Source organism: Adiantum capillus-veneris, chromosome 6 (genome assembly GCF_014529385.1).
Source record: "Adiantum capillus-veneris isolate H3 chromosome 6, ASM1452938v2, whole genome shotgun sequence".
NCBI classification, from domain to species: Eukaryota; Viridiplantae; Streptophyta; class Polypodiopsida; order Polypodiales; family Pteridaceae; genus Adiantum; species Adiantum capillus-veneris.
Genome location: NC_140936.1, coordinates 2,613,795 through 2,633,874, shown reverse-complemented (window position 1 = coordinate 2,633,874; position 20,080 = coordinate 2,613,795). Strand labels below are relative to the sequence as shown.

General features: G+C 42.4%; 1 protein-coding gene across 1 annotated transcript; it reads right to left on the bottom strand.

The window, feature by feature from the left end:
• On the bottom strand, positions 1 to 915 carry LOC147455065 (uncharacterized). Its single transcript, XM_086515191.1, has one exon. It carries the CDS (start codon positions 771 to 773, stop codon positions 444 to 446), a length of 330 nt encoding a protein of 109 aa, XP_086371317.1. The 5' UTR covers positions 774 to 915; the 3' UTR covers positions 1 to 443.
• Between the last annotated feature and the right edge of the window lie 19,165 nt (positions 916 to 20,080).

Below are 20,080 nucleotides of genomic sequence, written 5' to 3'. Positions count from 1 at the left end.
TTCACAAATTGTGAGTGGTTAATGTATTAAAGCCAAAAAAGAATTACAAAGCCATGCTCATAACGAGCCATGGCACCACCCCCTCAAGGGACAAACATCAGATTACCCAGCTGATCATACATCGGCTGATAATGGGAGCCACCCGATCGACAACACATAAATCCGCAGAACAGTAATCAAACTCCATCACCTGAGACATCTACTAATGCCGAGAAGAACCAGCGCGGGAATGCCACCAAACAGGGGAAACTGTCACTTTCACTTGCATGTCCACCGAGCCGTCGAAGGAATAAACAAGGAAAGACTTCCAAGACCACCACCCATCAGAGACGGGCCACAAGACCAACATCCACACACCATTCCGCATAAGGGGGGAGCCTGAGAGCTCCATCACCATCGCAAGAACCAACAGCCGAAAACACCAACTTCTAGCCGAAGACAGGTTATGCAGGGGTGGCAGACCTCGTGTTCCTGGTGGCATCGTTGATCCTCCCATTGAAGGTGCAACGCTCCGTCGCTGAGCCAGACAAGCCCCCAACCGTATCAAGCAAACACCAACCGCACCTTCGCAGATTTCCTTGGCGGACTTCATTCTCTTTCAAAGGAGAAGGGGCAGCCGCCAGCCTCCCTGTCCAAAAATAGGTAGTGCGAGGTTGATGTCGAAGAGCAGAAGCACGATCGGCCAGGGTTCCCCCCTCCCCTTGGGGACATCCAATGAACACCTGCGCAGCAGGGCACCTCCCCAATAGCACTGGATTCGCCATGCCCGACATCCCCTGAGGCAGCAGGAGCGTTCGCAACCCTAGGCAGAGCCGCCCGGAGCACTCCCTGGCTCATGCGCGCCCTCCTAAGCTGAAGCAGGAACGCTCGTGGCACTCAGAAACTCTCGCGGCTTGTGACCTTGTTACTAGTTGACCTAATAGTTTATTTCGATTGTCATACTTAACGGTAAGTATATCACGACTCACTAAAGAAAGAGTCTCAAAACTAAATTGTTGGCATCATGTCATTTTGCCTCTTGCAACAAGGTTTTCTTATAGTGTTAACAACCTAGATAATGGAGGTTATTGGCATATAACATAGCTTGCAAAACCACAAAATCAAATATTCCACCACCTAGAGTATATTGTCCATCACCATGAAGGTCCAGGGTCGTCGGGTAGGACATCTGCATCATTTATGTAGTAGCCATTCAACCCCGTAATTTTTGTCGATGCCCGTCAGATTATATTACACGTCAGTATGCCAAATAAAGAGCTCTAGTTGCATTGCCAGTGTGTACAACACCGCAGCATGTAGAATAACGAACTGTAGTTGGATTGCAGGACTATTCGACACCTCACATGCAGAATAATGCACAGCGTTGTACGATTGTACTTTGCCTTGGATCAAAGACCAGTACTTGGCGCGGCTCCCCTGGACCTTGACGATCGAGAATGGTCATTTAATGACCATTCCCCATAATATTGACGACCCCATGACAAGCCTTGCAAATCCTTTTAGCAATTTATAACAACTACATGGAGTGAAAAGATTAAAAACACTTCAAACATTTCCTCCTTTAATTGAGATTCCATTAGATGACATATAAATGAGCTCCTTTACAAAAGTAATGACGCATACACAACAGGCTTTGTAGCAGCATCAATTTTTGTCAAATAAAACCTTTAATTTATTCTCACACTCTTGCATCATAAATTTTTAATTTTGTATATTGACGAGACAATCTATACATATATATTAGGGGGAGGGATTCCGACTCTCCTTCAGACACGTGGCAAGTGCTCCTTGATCCGCATGTTTGCCCTACAGCTCTTGGCAACACAACGAGAGAGAGAGAGAGAGAGAGAGAGAGAGAGAGAGAGAGAGGCAACTGAAAGCCGCTGGTGAAACTAGTCTTTTAAAATTATTTTGTTTTGACATTCTTTCATCAATTTTAAAGTTCGTTTATTGCAAAGTTTGTAAGGTTACTCTTTGAATTCAAACACAATTCTTCTTAAGTTTGACTTGTGAGGTTAATAAAACATTTTTGAATTTTCATTTTTTTAAAATTTTTAAATTTTTAAATTGAGCTAGTATACATCCGATAACATAGGCTAATGCATCAACATGGACATGAAAAATATTTGCCTCATCAGGAGATTTCAAGATTGGAGAAAAAATAAAGAAGGCTTTGAGCTATTGAAAATAAAACCTTTTGCAACTATTGTGTACATGTATATGAATTGTTGATAATATCCAGAATGGCTCACAAAGGCTTGTGCCTAATTTCATTTCATTTCAATCACATTGATTTTTCTCTACGTTTGTGAAAACGCCGTTCTCAAACACTATATGATGAAGAAACTTGCCTTGCCTCATTACCAAGAAGATACATGTTTTTGAATTTAGGCACATTCTATAAGTTCAAAATTTGTTTATTCTCCTAGACTTTTTGGCCAAATCTTTAAAAAATTATCTTGATTCATGTCACTTCTTTTAAACTGTTTTCTTTTTGTTGTCACTGCCTAAAGACCGTCGTATGTTTTGATGAGTTTCTTTTGATAAAAGTCAGAGTCAACTACTTTTGTGACATTAGCAACGATGTTTTAAAAAAGCTTGAGTTAATAATAATAATCAAACCTCAAAGCCAAACTTTTCAAATTTTTATTGGACAAATTTTACAATATGACGAACATCGTATTATTTATTTGGTAGAGTCAGGGATCGGGTTTGTCGGTCCAATAGGTGTGTAGGTGATCGTCGATAAGAGGCACACCACTTACTTTATTTCTACAGCAGCTGTGCAACAATCGGCCATTGTGGGCGTCCATGTGTGAACAAGCTAAACTCTTATAAAAGGTCCATTTGACCTTTCATTCTCTGAGGTGTAAGCTAAGAATTTCTCTTTGCTCCATCTTTGTCTCCTTCTCCTTCTATGTGTGTGTGTGTGTGTGTGTGTATGCTAGAGAGAGAGAGAGAGAGAGAGAGAGAGAGAGAGAGAGAGAGAGAGAGAGATTGAGCATTGCAACGACATCGGCGATAGAGCGCAGCATTTGCGACAGCTCCTTCTTCGCAGCACAAGACCCTTCACGATGGCAACATTAAGAGGTGAGTGATACACCATTGTTCTTTGAGCTTGCTAGGATTCTCTAGGTGTGTGTTTGTAGCCTTTCGAGCTTCGTATAATAGTGCACAGACAAGTTCCCAGCTTTCGACATGTACGACAAAGCGTACATTTTTGGCGCCCTTATCAGGGACAGCTTTGCATTAAGCTTGAGGAGCACTTAGTACTACCTCTGGAAGCCTTTCTTCCATCTATTTTTTTGCTTTTTGTTGAGTTATGTAAGAACTGTTAATTGGCGGGAGCTATCACTTCACGAGCGATAAAAAATGAGCGAGGGACAAAAAGCGAGCAAGAAAAGAGGGGGACAAATATATTTACCCCATATCAAGGTTTTTTTGAAGTATTTCTCTTTCTTAACTATGAGTCTCATGTGGATTATCTGCCACTTATAGACACTCTTTGTGTTGAAATGTTTTTACTTTGTACATTGTGTCTACATGTATGAATTATGTAAAGTGGTTTTTTTTCTTTAGGGCAAGGTTTTTGGGGAAGGGAAAAAGTTCACTAATTTTAGGAGTGTCTGATAGCTTTTTAAAGCCTTGTTGGCCTTTCACTATTGAATGGATTGAAAAGTGGACTAACACAAGTTTGGAAGTTTTTATCAAATTTAAATCGATCAGCTTTTCTACTATTGAGAAAGAATCTTGCCATAATCTCATCGTGATACTTTGATGCAACTACTCTACACCGTGTGCAATTTTTGTTCTTCCTCTCCTAGCGCTCAGCTATTTCACACTCTATTGCATGTTATGTAATTCTCCACATGTATAGCATTTTGTTTGGCTTTATGCACTTAACATATTATTTTTTCTTTTGTCGAAACACAAAGCTAACAATTGAACACACAACTAAGTTTATGTGTATGCAATGGGAGGGATCTTAATATCCTGTGGTGTTACACAATATACAATTCAATTACTGTGCATCACATGATGACCCTTATTCTCTTCGATAGGCCCCAGTAAACATACTACGTGTAGGATGTCTCCTGCTTTGTTTTGCCTGGAATTTTGCACTATGGATTCCCCTTTGATGTGCTGAGTCCACAGCTGTTTTTACTTTTTGATTTGGACACCTATAAGCTGGTCAATGGATCAGAAATCTGTTCCGACAGAATGTTGTTGATCTTGATCAGTCTAATCAACTCCAATTTGGATCAAAATTGATAAGGAGGCTTGCCTCAGGCTATATAACACCTTGCTATGCCCACTGTCAGTATCTGGCTTCAATTTCTTGCTTTAGGCATCTTATGTGTACGATGTCTTTTTCAATCAGAATGGCTTCAAATTCAAAACACAGGCTCCCCTTGAGTTGCTGATCACTTTGGTATGCTCAAATATGGATTTGGAGTGTAAAATCACACAGAAGACATCCTGTGGTTTGGATTTCAAAAGTCCCCAATTTTAGCTGTTCTTGCCTTTTTCAGTCAAAAGTGCTAAAGTCTGCTTTGAACCCCATTTTCTCACCCAAATGAGATGAAACTCCTCTCAGTCACTCAATATATCATGCAGATCATGCTCATACAACCATCATATGGGTTTGGTCTTAAAATAATGCTTTGGCACAGTTTGGGTAGGATGTCCGGCAATTTCAGTCTACCTGGCCTTATTCTATCAAGATATGGTCAAATTTCCACTTTCCAGTTGACAACAGGGTAAACCCCACCTTCTGAACACACTGGTCAACTCAAAATCCCAAAATTTCCACCAGATTAGCATGTAGACATCCTACACATAGGATGTCTCCTGGCTTGAAATTAAATTTTTTCCTGATAGAAATGCTCCTGATGCTCTACAGCTCTATTAGAAACACTCACAGTAACTTTTGGACTTCACTTCAGCTTTCAAACACACTTTTGCCTCTTTTTGCGTCTTTTACAAACTTGTGATGAATTTACCAAGCAAGTATACATGCATAAAGTGCTCTAGATCCCGAATCATTATGTCCTACTTACTCTACTCCTATTCATCATGTGAAATGGTGATAATGGTGTTTTGTTTGCTTTCTCGCCTCTCCGGACTCTCAAGCTCTCCTCTCACCGCTTCTACCACTCCAACTCTTACTTAAGAACTCAACTAATATCTACAACTATCTCAGTCTACCTAAATCTACCTAAGTCGAAGGATCTAGGCCAGCCACATGCTTCCTAGACTCCCTCTAAGACCTAGAGAGTCCTCCACCCTCTGATCCTATCTAAATGAAAAACGAGACTCTTGGCAAGCAAAAAATCCCTATCCTCAAGGACTAGTCTCGGTCACCTACCTAAGGTTTTTGTCCCCGGCAGCGGCGCCAATGTTGGATGGATACACCGCGACGGACGTCAGCACAGCGAGAACTCACCTAACAAGATTTGTCAGCTAAGGACGAATCTCGACCCGCAGGCGTGTGGAAGCAAGCATAAGGTATCAACCTACACTCGACCGACTCCTAACTAATTCCTACAGAGGTCACTACCCAATGTCTAGCCACAGCCTTCAAGAGTGCATAAGAGGAAACTTCCTACAACGCTTTCTAGAGCCGAACACCCATCAAACAATCTCAAAACACCATAGATCTTGAAGGAGACCCTACTAAAACCAATAGGTCGCTCTCCCTAAGGTCTATGAACCAAAACCCCAACCCAAAACACACGGTGCAAAATCACGTAGGATGTCTGGCCAAAATTTGCAGGTCTTTGTTTCCGATATCTAAAGTGCCTAATGTGTAGCTCTACTCAATGTGAACGTGTGGATATGCTACAATGAAAAATCCGACAAAGTATGCTCACTGAATCACCAGATGAAGCTCTCAGATGGAGCTCGCAAAATCGGACCGTACGCGTACAATGTAGGTATCGGCGCGTAGCTCTCGTCGGGGGCAACAAGTTGCACTTCTTCGCACTCGATTCCGACCACCGGTGCACACATAGCATGAAGATGAAGCTCACACTCTCTCTCGTACACAGTACGCTCACTCACAGACTTCAAAACTTCTTTTAAAAATGACAAAAGGTCCTTCATTAAGGTCAAAAAGTGGTATAAATACCTTACAATTCTCAAACCCTAAAGTTCTAAATCAACCATCTACTCAATCTAACTATCAAAACTGGGATACAATCGGGAAAATTCTATAAGCCCCAATATTTACAAGGTGAAATGTCGAGTTTTCTCAATAAATGAATAATTACAAAAAATGATAATCTGCCGAGTAGTCAATTTCCGTAGGGTGTGTCCAGCTTCTAACAATTGGCCATCGCGCGCTTAAATACTATGCAATCCTTAGCTTGATGACCATACCTTCCACATGCATTGCAATTCCCATTGAATTTTACTCTAAAAGTAGGGCATTCACTTGTACTATGCGGTCCATAGCATACAGAGCACCATTGTTGCTCCCTTCTTGGATACATATGATTGTTCTGCAAAGCACGATTGTCTCTAAGAATCTCTTGAATATCCTTGGTGAGATATGCTAAAGTCATCTCAGATATCTTTGGCTCCTTAGCAATAGGCTTTAGGGTCATTGGCTGATGCCCCAATGCTTGTGAGCTAATAGATTTAAACTCAACAGACACTCTTTCTCCTTGAATCATTAAATTATCCTCCAATTGGATCGCATTGGTGGTGACTGCTTCCCAAGTGGTGACACCTCTAATGACTAAGCCATTGTAGATATCCTCATGTCGTAATCCCCTATTGAATATATCAAGCAATTGGTTATTGTTGAAGCGCTCATTTGGATTACAACGAGAATTCAGATGCTTCAAGCGACTAATAAAGTCTCTCACCGACTCTCCTTCCTCTTGTTGGGCTTTCTGGAGCTGAGAGGCTACACCCCAAAGTACTCCCTCTCGTATGTATTCTTTCAAGGACAGTCTCCTAAGAGTAGGGTAAATCATTTTTTCTTCCACCCTTAGGGTTCTATACCAATCCTCAACCTTTTCACTTAAGGTTAGGCTTAGAGCATTACTCTTATGCAGGTCATTGTGTTCTCCTAGAGAATCGCATATTTGTTCAAACACTTCGGTATGCTTTCCCACATCCCCGTCTCCACTAAATTTTTGTGTGAGCTTGGCTATTTGTACTGTCTTACTTCTAGGCTCTGTATGAGGTGCGTCACGCATATTCTCAGCAATAGATCGACCTATAGATTGAGCAAATGTTGCCAAGTCACCTAAGTGAGCAGACACTATGGGTGAAGCGCTCTAGAGACTACATGTGGAGTAGGTATTGGCATCGGGCTTGGCGCATAGGAAGCCCTTGGGTTCCACGTTGGGTACGATGTTGTGCCAGGTGGTGGTCCAAAGTTTATATGTGTGGCCCTAGGCATAGCAGACGTCGGATGTGACATGCTAATGCTAATCGGTATAGTCCCATGGAAATAAGAACTTGGGTGTTGTGGTTGTGGAGCATAGGTAGTTGAAACAATGGGAGGAGTAGGGACTACATGAGTACGAGGACCCATGGGTGTATACGATTGGTACACACTTCTAGGTACTATTGCAGGCATTGAGCTACCAGGTAGGGGTGCTTTACTAACAAATGAGGTCCATGGCGTGTTTCTCGGCATGCTCAACATTGGGGTAGGCATGGTAGCCGTGGTGTCATGAAGGGAAAGATGAGCTAGACTTGGAAAGGTAAAGCTATCACTTGTGGGTTCAGATTGCACTGAGACCCCTGGAGAAACAACATATGGAGGATCCATCGGACTTACCGAGGGAGTCTCCATTTGCGATAAGGTCAGTTGTTTAGCCTTTCCTGTATCCAAGAATCTCATGAGACCCATTGAAGGCATGTTGATCCCCTTGTTCTATCTCTCTAGGTCAATGACCCTATGGATGACCTCACAAACTCTTTGTTGTTGATCCTCCACACTAGTAGCGCCCATTGAGGATTGTAGGAAATCTAACCAACCCACGTGATAGGTGTGACCTGTGTATAGGTCGATCAGAGTTTCTGTTTGTAGTTCGTACTCCCAGTTCTCATTTAGGAACACTTCATCTAGGATTGAGGTGCTAGGGGTGTCCTTTGAGTTAGATGCAATGTTGCTTTCTAGGGGTTGGCCCTTAGCGGTTGCTAAGTCAGGAGCACTTGATTGCTCTCTTAGCAAGGATATTGACATAGGGGATTTCGCTTTTAACTCTCTTCGTTGCTTCGCCTTACGTAAGCTCTCAACCTCCTTTTCCCTCGTGCAAGGATATATCGCTCAACCTCTTGCACTTTGGCAAGGCTTCTACCATCGGGTAATATGACCTCGGAGGGAAATAACTCTGAAAAGTCATGAGGTGCAGTGAATGAAGTATTCACGTGCACATTCTCTAACGGTATAGGGTCTACGTTGGTCACGAATGGAGAATTTACTTCTCCACCCCCCTCATTTACATCATTAACTCCATGTTTGGAGCGAGTGGCTCTACTAAAGGTTTCCTTCAGGCGGCTAAGCATGTTCGGCCCGGACCGTGGGCCCATGGCATGCATGTCTTGGCTTGAGCTATCGGGATTAGGCATTGGGAAACCCTCCATGACATCGTAGTCAGAGGAAGAGTCACTAGCCGCTATGTTCGGTTCTTGGTTTGTACTACTTTGGGTCCCCACGAGGGCCCGGAACCTAAAGTAGGTGGATATTGAGAACTCGCGTAAGTCAAAATTCTCTCTAGTTGCTCTGTCTCTAGTACATGACCAGAGTGCAGATACATGTGCCTTTGGCACTCTACAAGCGTCGACAAATAACCTCGAAGGTTAACCGCTTACCTTTTTTAAGCATCCGTTTTCACTCGTGTTTTTTACGTTTTTAATGTTTTTTAATGTTTGATTTTTTTGATTAAAGTGTGTGATAGCTCGTAACGAGCGTATCACTTAGAGGGTCGCTGTATGCTTTACAACACAATTTTTGGGCATCTGAAATTGCGTTGGTCCTCAAAAAATCGATTTTTAGCTACGTGTGAAGCTAAAATTCGTAATTTTAAAAGGCGACTGAGGCCTAAGCCTGAGCGTGAGCTTGGGCTTGGGTCTGGGAGATATTCCGGATCCCAGTCCTACCTTTTAAAAAAATAAAAAAATAAAATTTTTTAATTTTTTAATTTTTTTCTTTTTTAAGGATAAGGTCGCTGCGGCCTGCGCGAGAGCACACACACACACACACACACTCTATCTACCTACTTCTAACTAATACACCTACTGTTACACACTAACACACTCTATTAACTCTCACAGATTTACTTCCTACTTACTGTACACAGAAAACTAACAACCTTAGTACACAGAAAATAAACACAGTACCTTTGAAAACTCCATTAACAAAGAAACTAACAACCTTAATACACAGAGAATAAACATAGTACCTTTGAAAACTCCATTAACAAAAAAAACGCACAGTATAACACCAAATCCCTCTTCTCAACACACACATCCTCCTTCCTTACCTTTCCTACAATTGAAATTGTACCACAAAAGAAGCACATAGTGCCATTCAAGCTTCGTGCGAGCCACAAATGGCTCCAAGCACATAACAAGCCTAAACTAGCAAGCTCAAAGATGGCGTTGGTGTGTCACTCACCGCTCTACGCTTCCTTTCGTGGAGGATTCCTCGCCGCGAAGAAGAGGGAGACACCGATACGCCGCGCTCAACCGCCTCGCCGCCGTCGTGCCGCCGCAATGCTCGATCGCACACACTCTCACACACACTCTCTCTCTCTCTCTCTCACGCATACACACACATATAAGGAGATGAAGAAGAAGAAGATGGAGATGGAGCAAGAGCACTCTTCAATTGCACAAATGAGAGAATGAGTGAATTTTAGGTTTAGTTGACTTTTATATGATCTCACCCCATTCACACTTGGGCACCCATGCTTAGCCAACTAATCCCTTGAATGTTCCAGTTAGAGTGCGTCTCTCATGGGCGATCACTCTTACCCTTTTCCTATTGGACCGACAAGCCCGGTACCTGACTCTACCAAGTAAGTAATACAACGTCCGTTGTAGGTGATAGGGTGTCCGTGAGCCGTGAGAGTTAACAGGCAGGGTAAAGAGCCTCGTCGAACATGAGGCGGTGTCGAGGCATCGGTGGAGGCATCCCCACAACAACCGCCGCCGCCACCACTAGAGCACCGGTGCCTAGACGAGTGTGAAGATCATCTTGTCGACACCGAAGCTTTGGAGCGCACTGGGTGCTCCGAAACAGAGGGAGATGCTTATGGAGTAGGAACACGTGATGGTGCTCTAGAGTGATGACGCTCCACGTACCATTGTCTCTGCTGGGGTGACAAAGAAGAAAGAAACTCATCATCATCCATAGCTGCATTAAACACACGAATATTTAGTCTTAATATTGAATGAATGGAGAAGAAAACATGGACAAGTAGAGAGAGAGAGAGAGAGAGAGAGAGAGAGAGAGAGAGAGAGAGAGAGAGAGAGAGGACTCATAAAGGGGAAGAGATTTGTGTGTAGAGAGATTTCGTTGAATTTGTGAATTTGTAAAAGAACTGCGCTCCGGGTGCAATGGAGACTAAAGCTGTATCGCGAAGGTCTGCTCATAGAAGTTGCTTGCCCCACCACTAAATCTAATTGATCGGGTGAAAGAGACGATGAGAAGCAGTAGTAGTGCTTCTTAGTGTCTCTTTCACCCGATCAGCTAGATCTAGCGGTGGAACGAGCAGCATCTATATTGAGCAGACCTTTCGATTGCAGCTTCATTCTCCATCGCACTCGGAGCGCAGTGCTCATCGTCCCTTCTTGTGAGAAAATACCTAGAGCATACGTACCTGGAGTGGATACAAAGACCATTAAATACAATGATGCATATAGATAGAAATGGACAAAAAGCCACGTGAATATAATATATATTATAAAATGGAGAAAAATTGTTCAAATACAATATTTATGGCTTTAAGAGGTCTCTCTCTCATCCTCGCAAAGCTTAGCATAACTTCCTATATCTATATAGAGCTCTCCGTTTAAACAGATGTCCTCCATTTCATTTTGTAGATCCTCTGCATGCACCCCGTAGAGAGTAGCAGCTTGATGCTCGTCTGGTAGCACCTCAACGGCTTCTGAATGAGCATCTTCTTTGATCTCCTCCATTGATGCCACTGTGATTGGCACATGGTCACCTTCATACGTCCGTGCACTACGAGGGGCTACCTCTATGATGTACCACCAATTTTATGCAGACTTTGTAGGATGAAATATCACCTGCCAGAGCCACATAACTTACATGAGAGCTTCCAAGCACATAAATTCTAAAATTGGATGTTAACTATTTACATACTTACTTGTTCACAATGCTCGGGTAATAGAAAGTATCTCTTAGGTCAGCCCATTTCTTAGTTGAATCCACCTCAAGAAAACTAGACTCTCCTCTACGCACAGTAGCGTTGCGACCCTCCATGATTATCTTGAACCATTGCACGTCGAACAAGGCGACAAAAAATCCTCTATAATCAATCCTCAAAATCTCTTGTAGCGTGCCGAAGTAAGTGAGTTCCACCACCACAGGATCTGCATCAGAGGACCATCATCGACTAGATGGTTCAAATTTTGTCATGATTCCACAATCTTGAGTAAAACCCTTTTTGTCGATCTGTTCCACCCTAAAATATCGACCTTTACACCAGGCTGCTGTGTATGACTTATACTACAACCAACAAAGATTATGAGTGGTGCAAATTTCGAGCTTCCCTGGCAAAATCCGACCATGTTTCATCTATATGTTTCCAGGCTGCGCAGTCTGCAGGAATCCGTAGCACACCATCCGAAGATTTATTCTGCTCATGCCATGATGCTAGGGCGGCCATGGACTTACATTCGAAGAAATGCTTGATGCGAGGAAGCAGAGAAAAATGTCGCAAAACCTTTTGTGGAATTTTTGTTCCATGGAGATCTACTCGATATCTCTCGGAATCACATTTCGGACACTTCTCCATGTCTATGTATTCCCCTCTGAAAAGAATACATTCGTTAGGACAAGCATGGGTCGAATTGTAATCCATCCCCAAGTTTTGCAAGATCTTTCTTGCTTCCTCTCTGGAATCTGGCATCACATTATCAGCTGGCAGTATGTGCTCTTTGAGCAATCTATACAACGAAAAAAATACGATACAATTGTGTAAAAATCTATCAGATCATTATACATCTAGAGTTGTAAACACATTGTGATAGATCACCTAAAAAGCGATGTGACGCTAGTGTCACTCCATCCAAACTTTGTTTGCATGTTAAGAAGAACTAGGAGCGCCTTCAATCTAGACACACGTGCTCCATCATACAATGGCGTATTGGCTTCACTTTTCATATCATCATAGATAAGCCTTTCTGAATCCATGATCGTCTCGATCATTTCATCGATCTAGGGCTCAAACATTGCCTCATTGGGAATGTGGTCTACATGATCATCCCCCGAGCTGCTAGACGCTACATCTTGTGGCCTCACATATGTTGCTTGACCAAAGCGTCTACGAACACGTCTATTGGGTTGCAAGATTGCTACATGTTGGCTAGTGTCAGAGTCCGATGAGTCATAATTGGCAACAAATCGATCTATAATAGATGGATCGAACTTGCCAAATTCGCGAACGTGTTGCGAAGAAACGCGTCTTGTCCATCACACAGCATGCTTGCATTGCTTACAAGGACATAAGATACTCATTGAGAGATAGGTGTTTTGGTTGGACGGCCCCACATCCTCGTCACTACTCATAATGAGGGTAAAAACCTTATAACCTCGACAAAAAATTTAATCTTCTATTGACATTCTCCGTCTTTTCTCTCTCTCTCTCTCTCTCTCTCTCTCTCTCTCTCTCTCTCTCTCTCTTTGTTCACACGGCAGAACCACCGGGTTATAATCTCGTCTTTCTTGGTCAATGCGTATATTTGTGGGTACAAGAAATCTACACACCCACGTCTACATGATAGTGCATGTAGTGGAAAAAACCCCTTTGTCTCTTCTCTACCTGTAGCATTTCACGTCATCTTAACATCTTTTCATAGTAGATATTTGTCTGTAGCATGGAGGTACACCATTCTTGCAACGTACTCGATGCCTACTCAAAGCACTTAATTCTTACTCTAGATTTGACGGGCTATGTTGTGTGTGTGTGTGTGTGTGTGTGTGACCCTTGGAATGGTCATCTTGCATCACCAATCTAACCTAATATAATTTAAACTTTAACCTAATCTCTTTCTCTCTTTGTTTTCTCCCCTTACCTCTCTCTTTCATCTTCTCCCCCCCCCTCTCTCTCTCTCTCTTTGGTTTTTTATTCTCTCTCTCTTTCTCTTTGTTCAACAGGTCTTGAATTCAACTCCTCGTCGGCTAGATCTTTAAGGTCTCTTGGGATAGTTTCCTACAACGTTAAAACTCTCTTCTTCTCATGTGTGTGTGTGTGTGCCAATAAAAAGAGGAAAATGGTGTAACCTTTCTATCACCCAAGTGTGGTAGATTGGTTATGCCATTTCCCTCTTGAATAACAGGTCTTGAGTTCAACTCCTCGTCGACTAGATCTTTAAGGTCTCTTGGGATAGTTTCCTACGACATTAAAACTCCCTTCTTGTCGGGTGTGTGTGTGTGTAAACTCAAAATAAACTTAAGTCTAATCTAATCTAACCTAAATAAACCTAAATTTAATCTAACGTAAATCTAAATCTAACCTAATCTTAAACTCAAGATAAAGCTAAATCTAATCTAATCTAACGTAAATCTAATCTAGCGTAAATCTAACTCTGTTGAGAGGCACATGTTAGAAACTGACTCTGAATAGCTAAGTCGGATTTTGACTTATCGGATATTTACTGAGCTGTATTTTGCCAAGTCGGATGTAACTGTCTTTTAGTTGCAGTCTGCTGAATGTCTTGTGACTGGGTAGTTAAGTCGGATTTATCTATATAAGTGGGGAATGTATCTGCGCACGAGGTATCTGTTCTCTGATATGAATGTGATGATGATGGTGCAGTGCAGTAACTATTCAGTGTATTGTATCTGCTTACTTTGATATTCTTTGAGTAGTTATGTTTACTGTGTCTGAATTGTTGTTGATGAAGCATGGTGGAGTAGATTGTCATTCTTGTTGTGCATGATGTTCATGTGTTGACCTAACCCACAACACATTTGGCGATCCGCTGGGTTAACGTTTATTTTCAAGTAATGATGCATGTCAGAGGGAGACAGGAGAGTAGGAAGAGTGTACTACACAAGGGCTCAAGCACAGGCTGGAAACATTGATCCATTTAACTATGATCATGACAATCAGCAATCACCCGATGCTAAGGGGCAGCAACCTGTAGACCAAGGAGGGGTAGGATCAGGAGCAGCAGGAGAAGAGAGAGTGAGGCAATTTATTGGAGCTTTATTCCTGGCAGGAAGAACCACCAGGAGAAGGATCCAGTTTGACCCACTTCAGGGGGCTACCAGGCAAAGACCTAGGAGACCACCACAACCCATTCCAATGGCTCAACCACCACCCAACCCAAAGGTCAAGGCAGCCAAGTTTAGAGCAGGGAGTAAGGAAGATGCTGACTGTCATGTGGCACAGTTTGAAACTAAGTGGCAGGCAAGTGGCTATCAGGTGATGTATGCTGATGGAGTGAAGATGGAACAGTTTGCTGCCACATTGGAAGGAAAGGCCATGAGTTGGTTTAGCCAATATGGCATTGCACATTTTGCTACTTATAATGCTTTGAAGCAGGCATTTGTGCAGAGATTTAGAAAGGAGAAGACTCCGACTGATGTCCTGAGAAAACTCAGAGACATTAAGCAAAATAAGATGCTGGTTGAAGACTATGCACAGAAGTTCAGAATTTTAGTAGAAAGATTGCAGGGGAATGAAAGACCCACTAATGAAATGTTAGCAGGTTATTTTTTGAAAGGATTGAGAAGCAGATTAAAGGGAGCAGTAGCTAGCATTGATATTGCTGGAGGTCTGGATGACCTTGTTACTGCTGCTGCAAGGGTGGAGAAGAGACTTGGCATGACCAAGGCAAAAGGAAAAGAAGACAGTGACTCAGATTCAGAAGAAGCATCTGAAGACACAGATTCCAGTGGGAACTCAGATTCAGACTCACCATCAGACAGTGATGAGGAAACAGAAAAAAGAAAGAAGAAACAAAGCAGTAAGAAGAAGAAAGTCAAGCAAAAGCAGAGCATTGAGCAAGATTTGGTAGGCAAACTTAAAAAGTTTGGTTATTCTGTTGTAGCACCTAAAGAAAAAGTGTATTGTCACATTTGTGAAAGGGATGGACATAGCACTGCTAGCTGTTGGTACAATCCAAAGAATAGAGGGCAGACAGCACCTAACATAGGAAGAGGAAGACTAGAAGTTGGAGCCAATCAAGCAGTACCATTTAGGGGAAGACCACCATTTCAGAGGGCAAGACCTCCTAGACCTCCTTGGAGAGAGCAGGAGAACAATAATAATAGGAGACCCTGTGTGTACTGTGGTGCACCAGATCACTGGGTAGGTCCCAATTGTGCTTTATGGGTGAAGCATAGGGAAGAAAGGGGAATGCCCATTGTGAGATATAATCAGCCCAATCAACCTGAAAATCAGCAACATCAGCAACAGCAACAGCAACAGCAGCAGCAGCAAAATCAGCCAACAGCTCAGGCAAATGTAATCTTGTTTGATGTGTTTTCTCAGGATGAGCAGATTCAAGATACTGACCAAGAACAGGAGCAGCAAGGGAATGAAGAGGAACATCAATGGGCTTGTGACTGCAACCAATGTGTGCAGGAGGATCATGTTGAAGTTCTAGCAGTGACTAGGTCTAAGGATAAAGCACCTTTGGATTGGAAGGAGCAAAAAGGGGTAAGAGACCAGGTTACAAAAAGGATTGCTAAACACCAGGCAAAGCAGGTGGATGTTGAGGATGACCCAAATGAGAAGCAAGAGCAGAATAATGGGAGTAAGGAGGTGGAGAATAAACAGGATAAGGATTGGTTTGAAATACTTATTAGCTCACCTCTTCAATTATCTTTGGATCAGTTGTTGCAATTGGTTCCAGCTTTCAAAGATAGATTGTTCAGAAAGCTGCAGAACCTGAATGGACTTGGCACAATGGACAGGCAGTTGTCTCCAGCAGTAGCAAATAGAATTGATCCAGCAGATGTGGACTTTGTGGTACCAGTTATTAAGGTACATTTTCTTGGAGAAAATTTTGATGATGTGTTATTGGATGGAGGCTCTGGGGTGAATATTTTACCAGAGGCAGTGTACAAAAGAATGGAGTTGGGAGCTCTGGCTCCAGCACCTTTTCAGGTGAAAATGGCAGACCAATCTAGGGTGCAACCTTTGGGAATTCTCAAAGCACAGGAAATTCAGGTGTCATGATTATCCTTTTTTGTTAATTTTGTGGTACTCAGAATGTCAGACTCAACAGCTGCATATGAAATGCTGTTAGGAAGGCCTTGGTTCAGATTGGCTAAAGTAAGACAGGACTGGGGAGAAAATGTTGTCATAGTGAAGAAAGGGAAGAAGAAAGTAACCATACCTATGAGGGGAAGGAAGATGGTTCCATTAAGTGAGAAACCACTGTTTGCTCAGACTATTAATTTTGCAGATGAGGTCACAGATGACCAAGAGGAAGAGTTCTTGAAGGCCAATACAACTGTTGTACTTGTGTTTGAAGTAGATGTGGAAAGCATGTTACAGCAAGGTAAGGAATAGGATGAGCCAGATACAGGTTTAACACCAGGACAGACAGTGCAAGGTAAGGAACAGGATGAGCCAGATACAGGTTTAGCACCAGGACAGACAGTGCAGGGTAAGGAACTGTTACAGTTGGTGGACCAAAAATATGCTATGTCTGATAAGGAACAGATTCAGTAGGAAGAAAAGGAGGCCAGGGATATGGCTGAGAAAATTTATGAAAAGAAGTTTGGGGCATCAAGCAGGGTAGAAAAGGATGAGCTTCAGGAGCTGAATTTAGGAACAGAGGCAGAACCAAGAATGGTCAAAGTGAGTGCACACATTCAAGGGGAATTTCTGGCACAGATGTTGCAATTATTGGTTGATTATAAGGATGTGTTTGCTTGGGATTATTCTCAGGTGAGAGGCATTGACCCAGCACTACATCAGCATAGGATTAATTTGAAAGAGGGTGCAAAACCAATTGTGCAGCAAAGATATAGAATGAATCCTAACTTTGCCAAACAGGTGAAGGAGGAGCTTGATAAGCTCCTGGCAGTAGGGTTCATTAAACCTGTACATGAAGTATCATGGTTGTCTCCCATACTGGTTGTGCCAAAGAAAAATGGAGCCTTAAGAGTATGTGTGGATTATAGAAAATTGAATGCAGCAACCATTACTGATCCCTTTCCTATGCCATTTTGTGATGCTGTGTTGGATGCAGTAGCTGGTCATGAAATGTACAGCTTTTTGGATGGTTTTTCTGGTTATAATCAGATTAGGGTTGCTGAGTCGGATCAGCATAAAACAGCTTTTATAACTGAATGGGGAGCCTTTGCCTACACAGTGATGAGTTTTGGGTTAACCAATGGACCACCTTCATTTAATTTTGTTGCTCATAAGGTGTTTGAACCTTACTTACAGGACTTTATGAGAGTCTTTGTGGATGATTTCTCAGTGTTTGGAAAGAAGGATAAACATTTGCTACATCTGAAGCTCTGTTTTGAAAGATGCAGACAATTCAGGATGGCTCTGAATCCTTATAAAAGTGTAATTGCTGTGAGGAGTGGAATACTTTTAGGACATGTGGTGTCAGAAGCAGGAATGGCTATAGATGTCAAGAAAATAGAAGCCATTCAAGCAGCACCAGTTCCTACCAATGTTAAAGAGTTAATGAGGTTTGTTGGACAGACAAAGTGGCACTCCAGATATTTGAGGTATTTGTCTAATGTATGCTTGCCATTAACTCAATTAACAAAGAAGGATGTGGCATTTGTATGGGATGAACCTCAGCAGAAATCATTTCAGATGTTGAAGAAAATGATATCAGTAGCACCAATTTTGCAGCCACATGATTGGTCATTGCCTTTTCATGTGTTTGTTGATGCCTCGGATATAGAAAATTATAGCTGTACTGATGCAGGAGAAGGAGAAGGGATGGTTCAGACCTGTGTATTATGCAAGCAGGGTTCTCACAGGTGCAGAAAGAAACTATCCTGTGACAGAAAGAGAAGCTTTAGGGATGGTATATGCATTGAATAAGTTCAGGCATTACTTGTTGGGGAACAAGATAGTTTTTCATGTTGATCATCAGGCCTTGTTGTATTTGATCAAGAAGCCACTTCTTACTGGAAGGCTTGCAAGATGGATGTTGTTGTTGCAGGAGTTTGACTTTCAGATTGAGCATACTCCTGGGAAGGAGCATGTAATTGCAGATTATCTAAGCAGGATTGAAACAGGTGAAGCACCTATTGGGGTAGATGATGCACTTCCTGATGCTCAGCTGTTTGATGTGCAGACTGCTGTGACTGATTCTTGGTATGATCAGTTGCTGATGTTTTTGACTGATGGAACTATACCAAGGGAGTTCAATGCTGATTAGAGAAGAAAATTTGCAATGAAAACCAGACCCTATTTAGTTATTGCAGGGGCACTATATAAGAAAGGAATTGATCAAGTGATAAGAAGATGTGTGCCAGAATTTGAGCAAAGTGCAGTCCTGCAGGAAGCACATTCAGGCACAGCAGGAGGGCATTTCTCTGGAGATATTACAGGGAAGAAGATTTTGCAGGCTGGATTATGGTGGCCCACAGTTTTAAAGGATGCACATGATCATGCAAAAAGATGTGTAATTTGTCAGAAAACAGGTCAACCTGATTCAAACAGGGATAGGATGGGGGATCATCCTATTTTGCCTTTGGAACCTTTTCAAAAGTGGGGTTTGGACTTTGTAGGACCTGTCAAACCAACTTCCAAGAGGGGATGCAGATACATTTTAGTGGCTAAAGATTATTGCACTAAGTGGGTAGAAGCAGTAGCATTGAAGGATAATAAAGCTTCAAGTGTGGCTAGATTTCTTTATCATAACATTATGACCAGGTTTGGGTGTCCAGTGGAGCTGGTAAGTGACAGAGGAACTCATTTTCTGAATGAAGTAATTTCAGAGCTAACAAGGACACATATGATTATGCACAAGAAGTCTACAGCATATCATCCACAGGCTAATGGTCAGGCTGAGAGCTCCAACAAAACACTGATAAGGATTTTGAAAAAGATTGTGATAGAGAATCAGAAGGATTGGGATGATAAGTTGGATTCTGCCTTATGGTCCTTCAGAACAGCTTTCAAAGTCACTACTGGTATGACACCATTCAAGCTGGTGTATGGCCTGGAAGCTGTGGTGCCTATGGAGTTTGTGGTACCAAGTTTAAGAGTCTCAGCAGAGAAGCAGTCTCCAAAGTTGTCAGTACTACACAGGAACAAATATCTGATGCAGCTGGAGGAGGATAGGTTGGTAAGCTCTTACATTACTGAAGTCATACAAAGAAGAAGACAAGCATGGGTGACCAAGAATGTGAAGTTCAAGATCTTTCAGGTTGGAGATTGGGTAATGTTGTACAACTCTAAGCTGGGACCACATCCTGGTAAATTGTCATTGAGATATCAGGGACCATATCAGATTGTGCAGGATAAAGGACAAGGGACATTCATCATAGCTGATGTGTTTGGTACAAGAGTGGAAAAGGCAGTTAATGGTTTCAGGCTGAAGAAATTTCAGGGAAATCCACCTCATTTGGACTGGCCAAGTGTAGCCTGTATGACTGTAATACCTCTACAGCCAGGAGATTCAGAATCAGCAAAAGGAAAAGGAAAAATGCTGGCTTGCATGGATTTTAGGAGGTCTTTTCATAGTATCCCATATAATTCACAGGTTGGAGGAAGTAGGCAGTTCCAAAGTGCACATCCGATTCAGCATTGCAGATGTTGGAAGAGTACCTGTGTTGGAACTAACCAAGTCGGAATTTTTAATAAAAAATTATTAGGCCCGATTAATAGCCTCGGGGAGCGTGCTGAAAAGAAGTTTCGTAGCACTTCAAGGA

Bases quoted from the DNA above. Each gene is read 5' to 3' on its own strand.
- LOC147455065 (XM_086515191.1), bottom strand. From the start codon at position 773: ATGTCGGGCATGGCGAATCCAGTGCTATTGGGGAGGTGCCCTGCTGCG.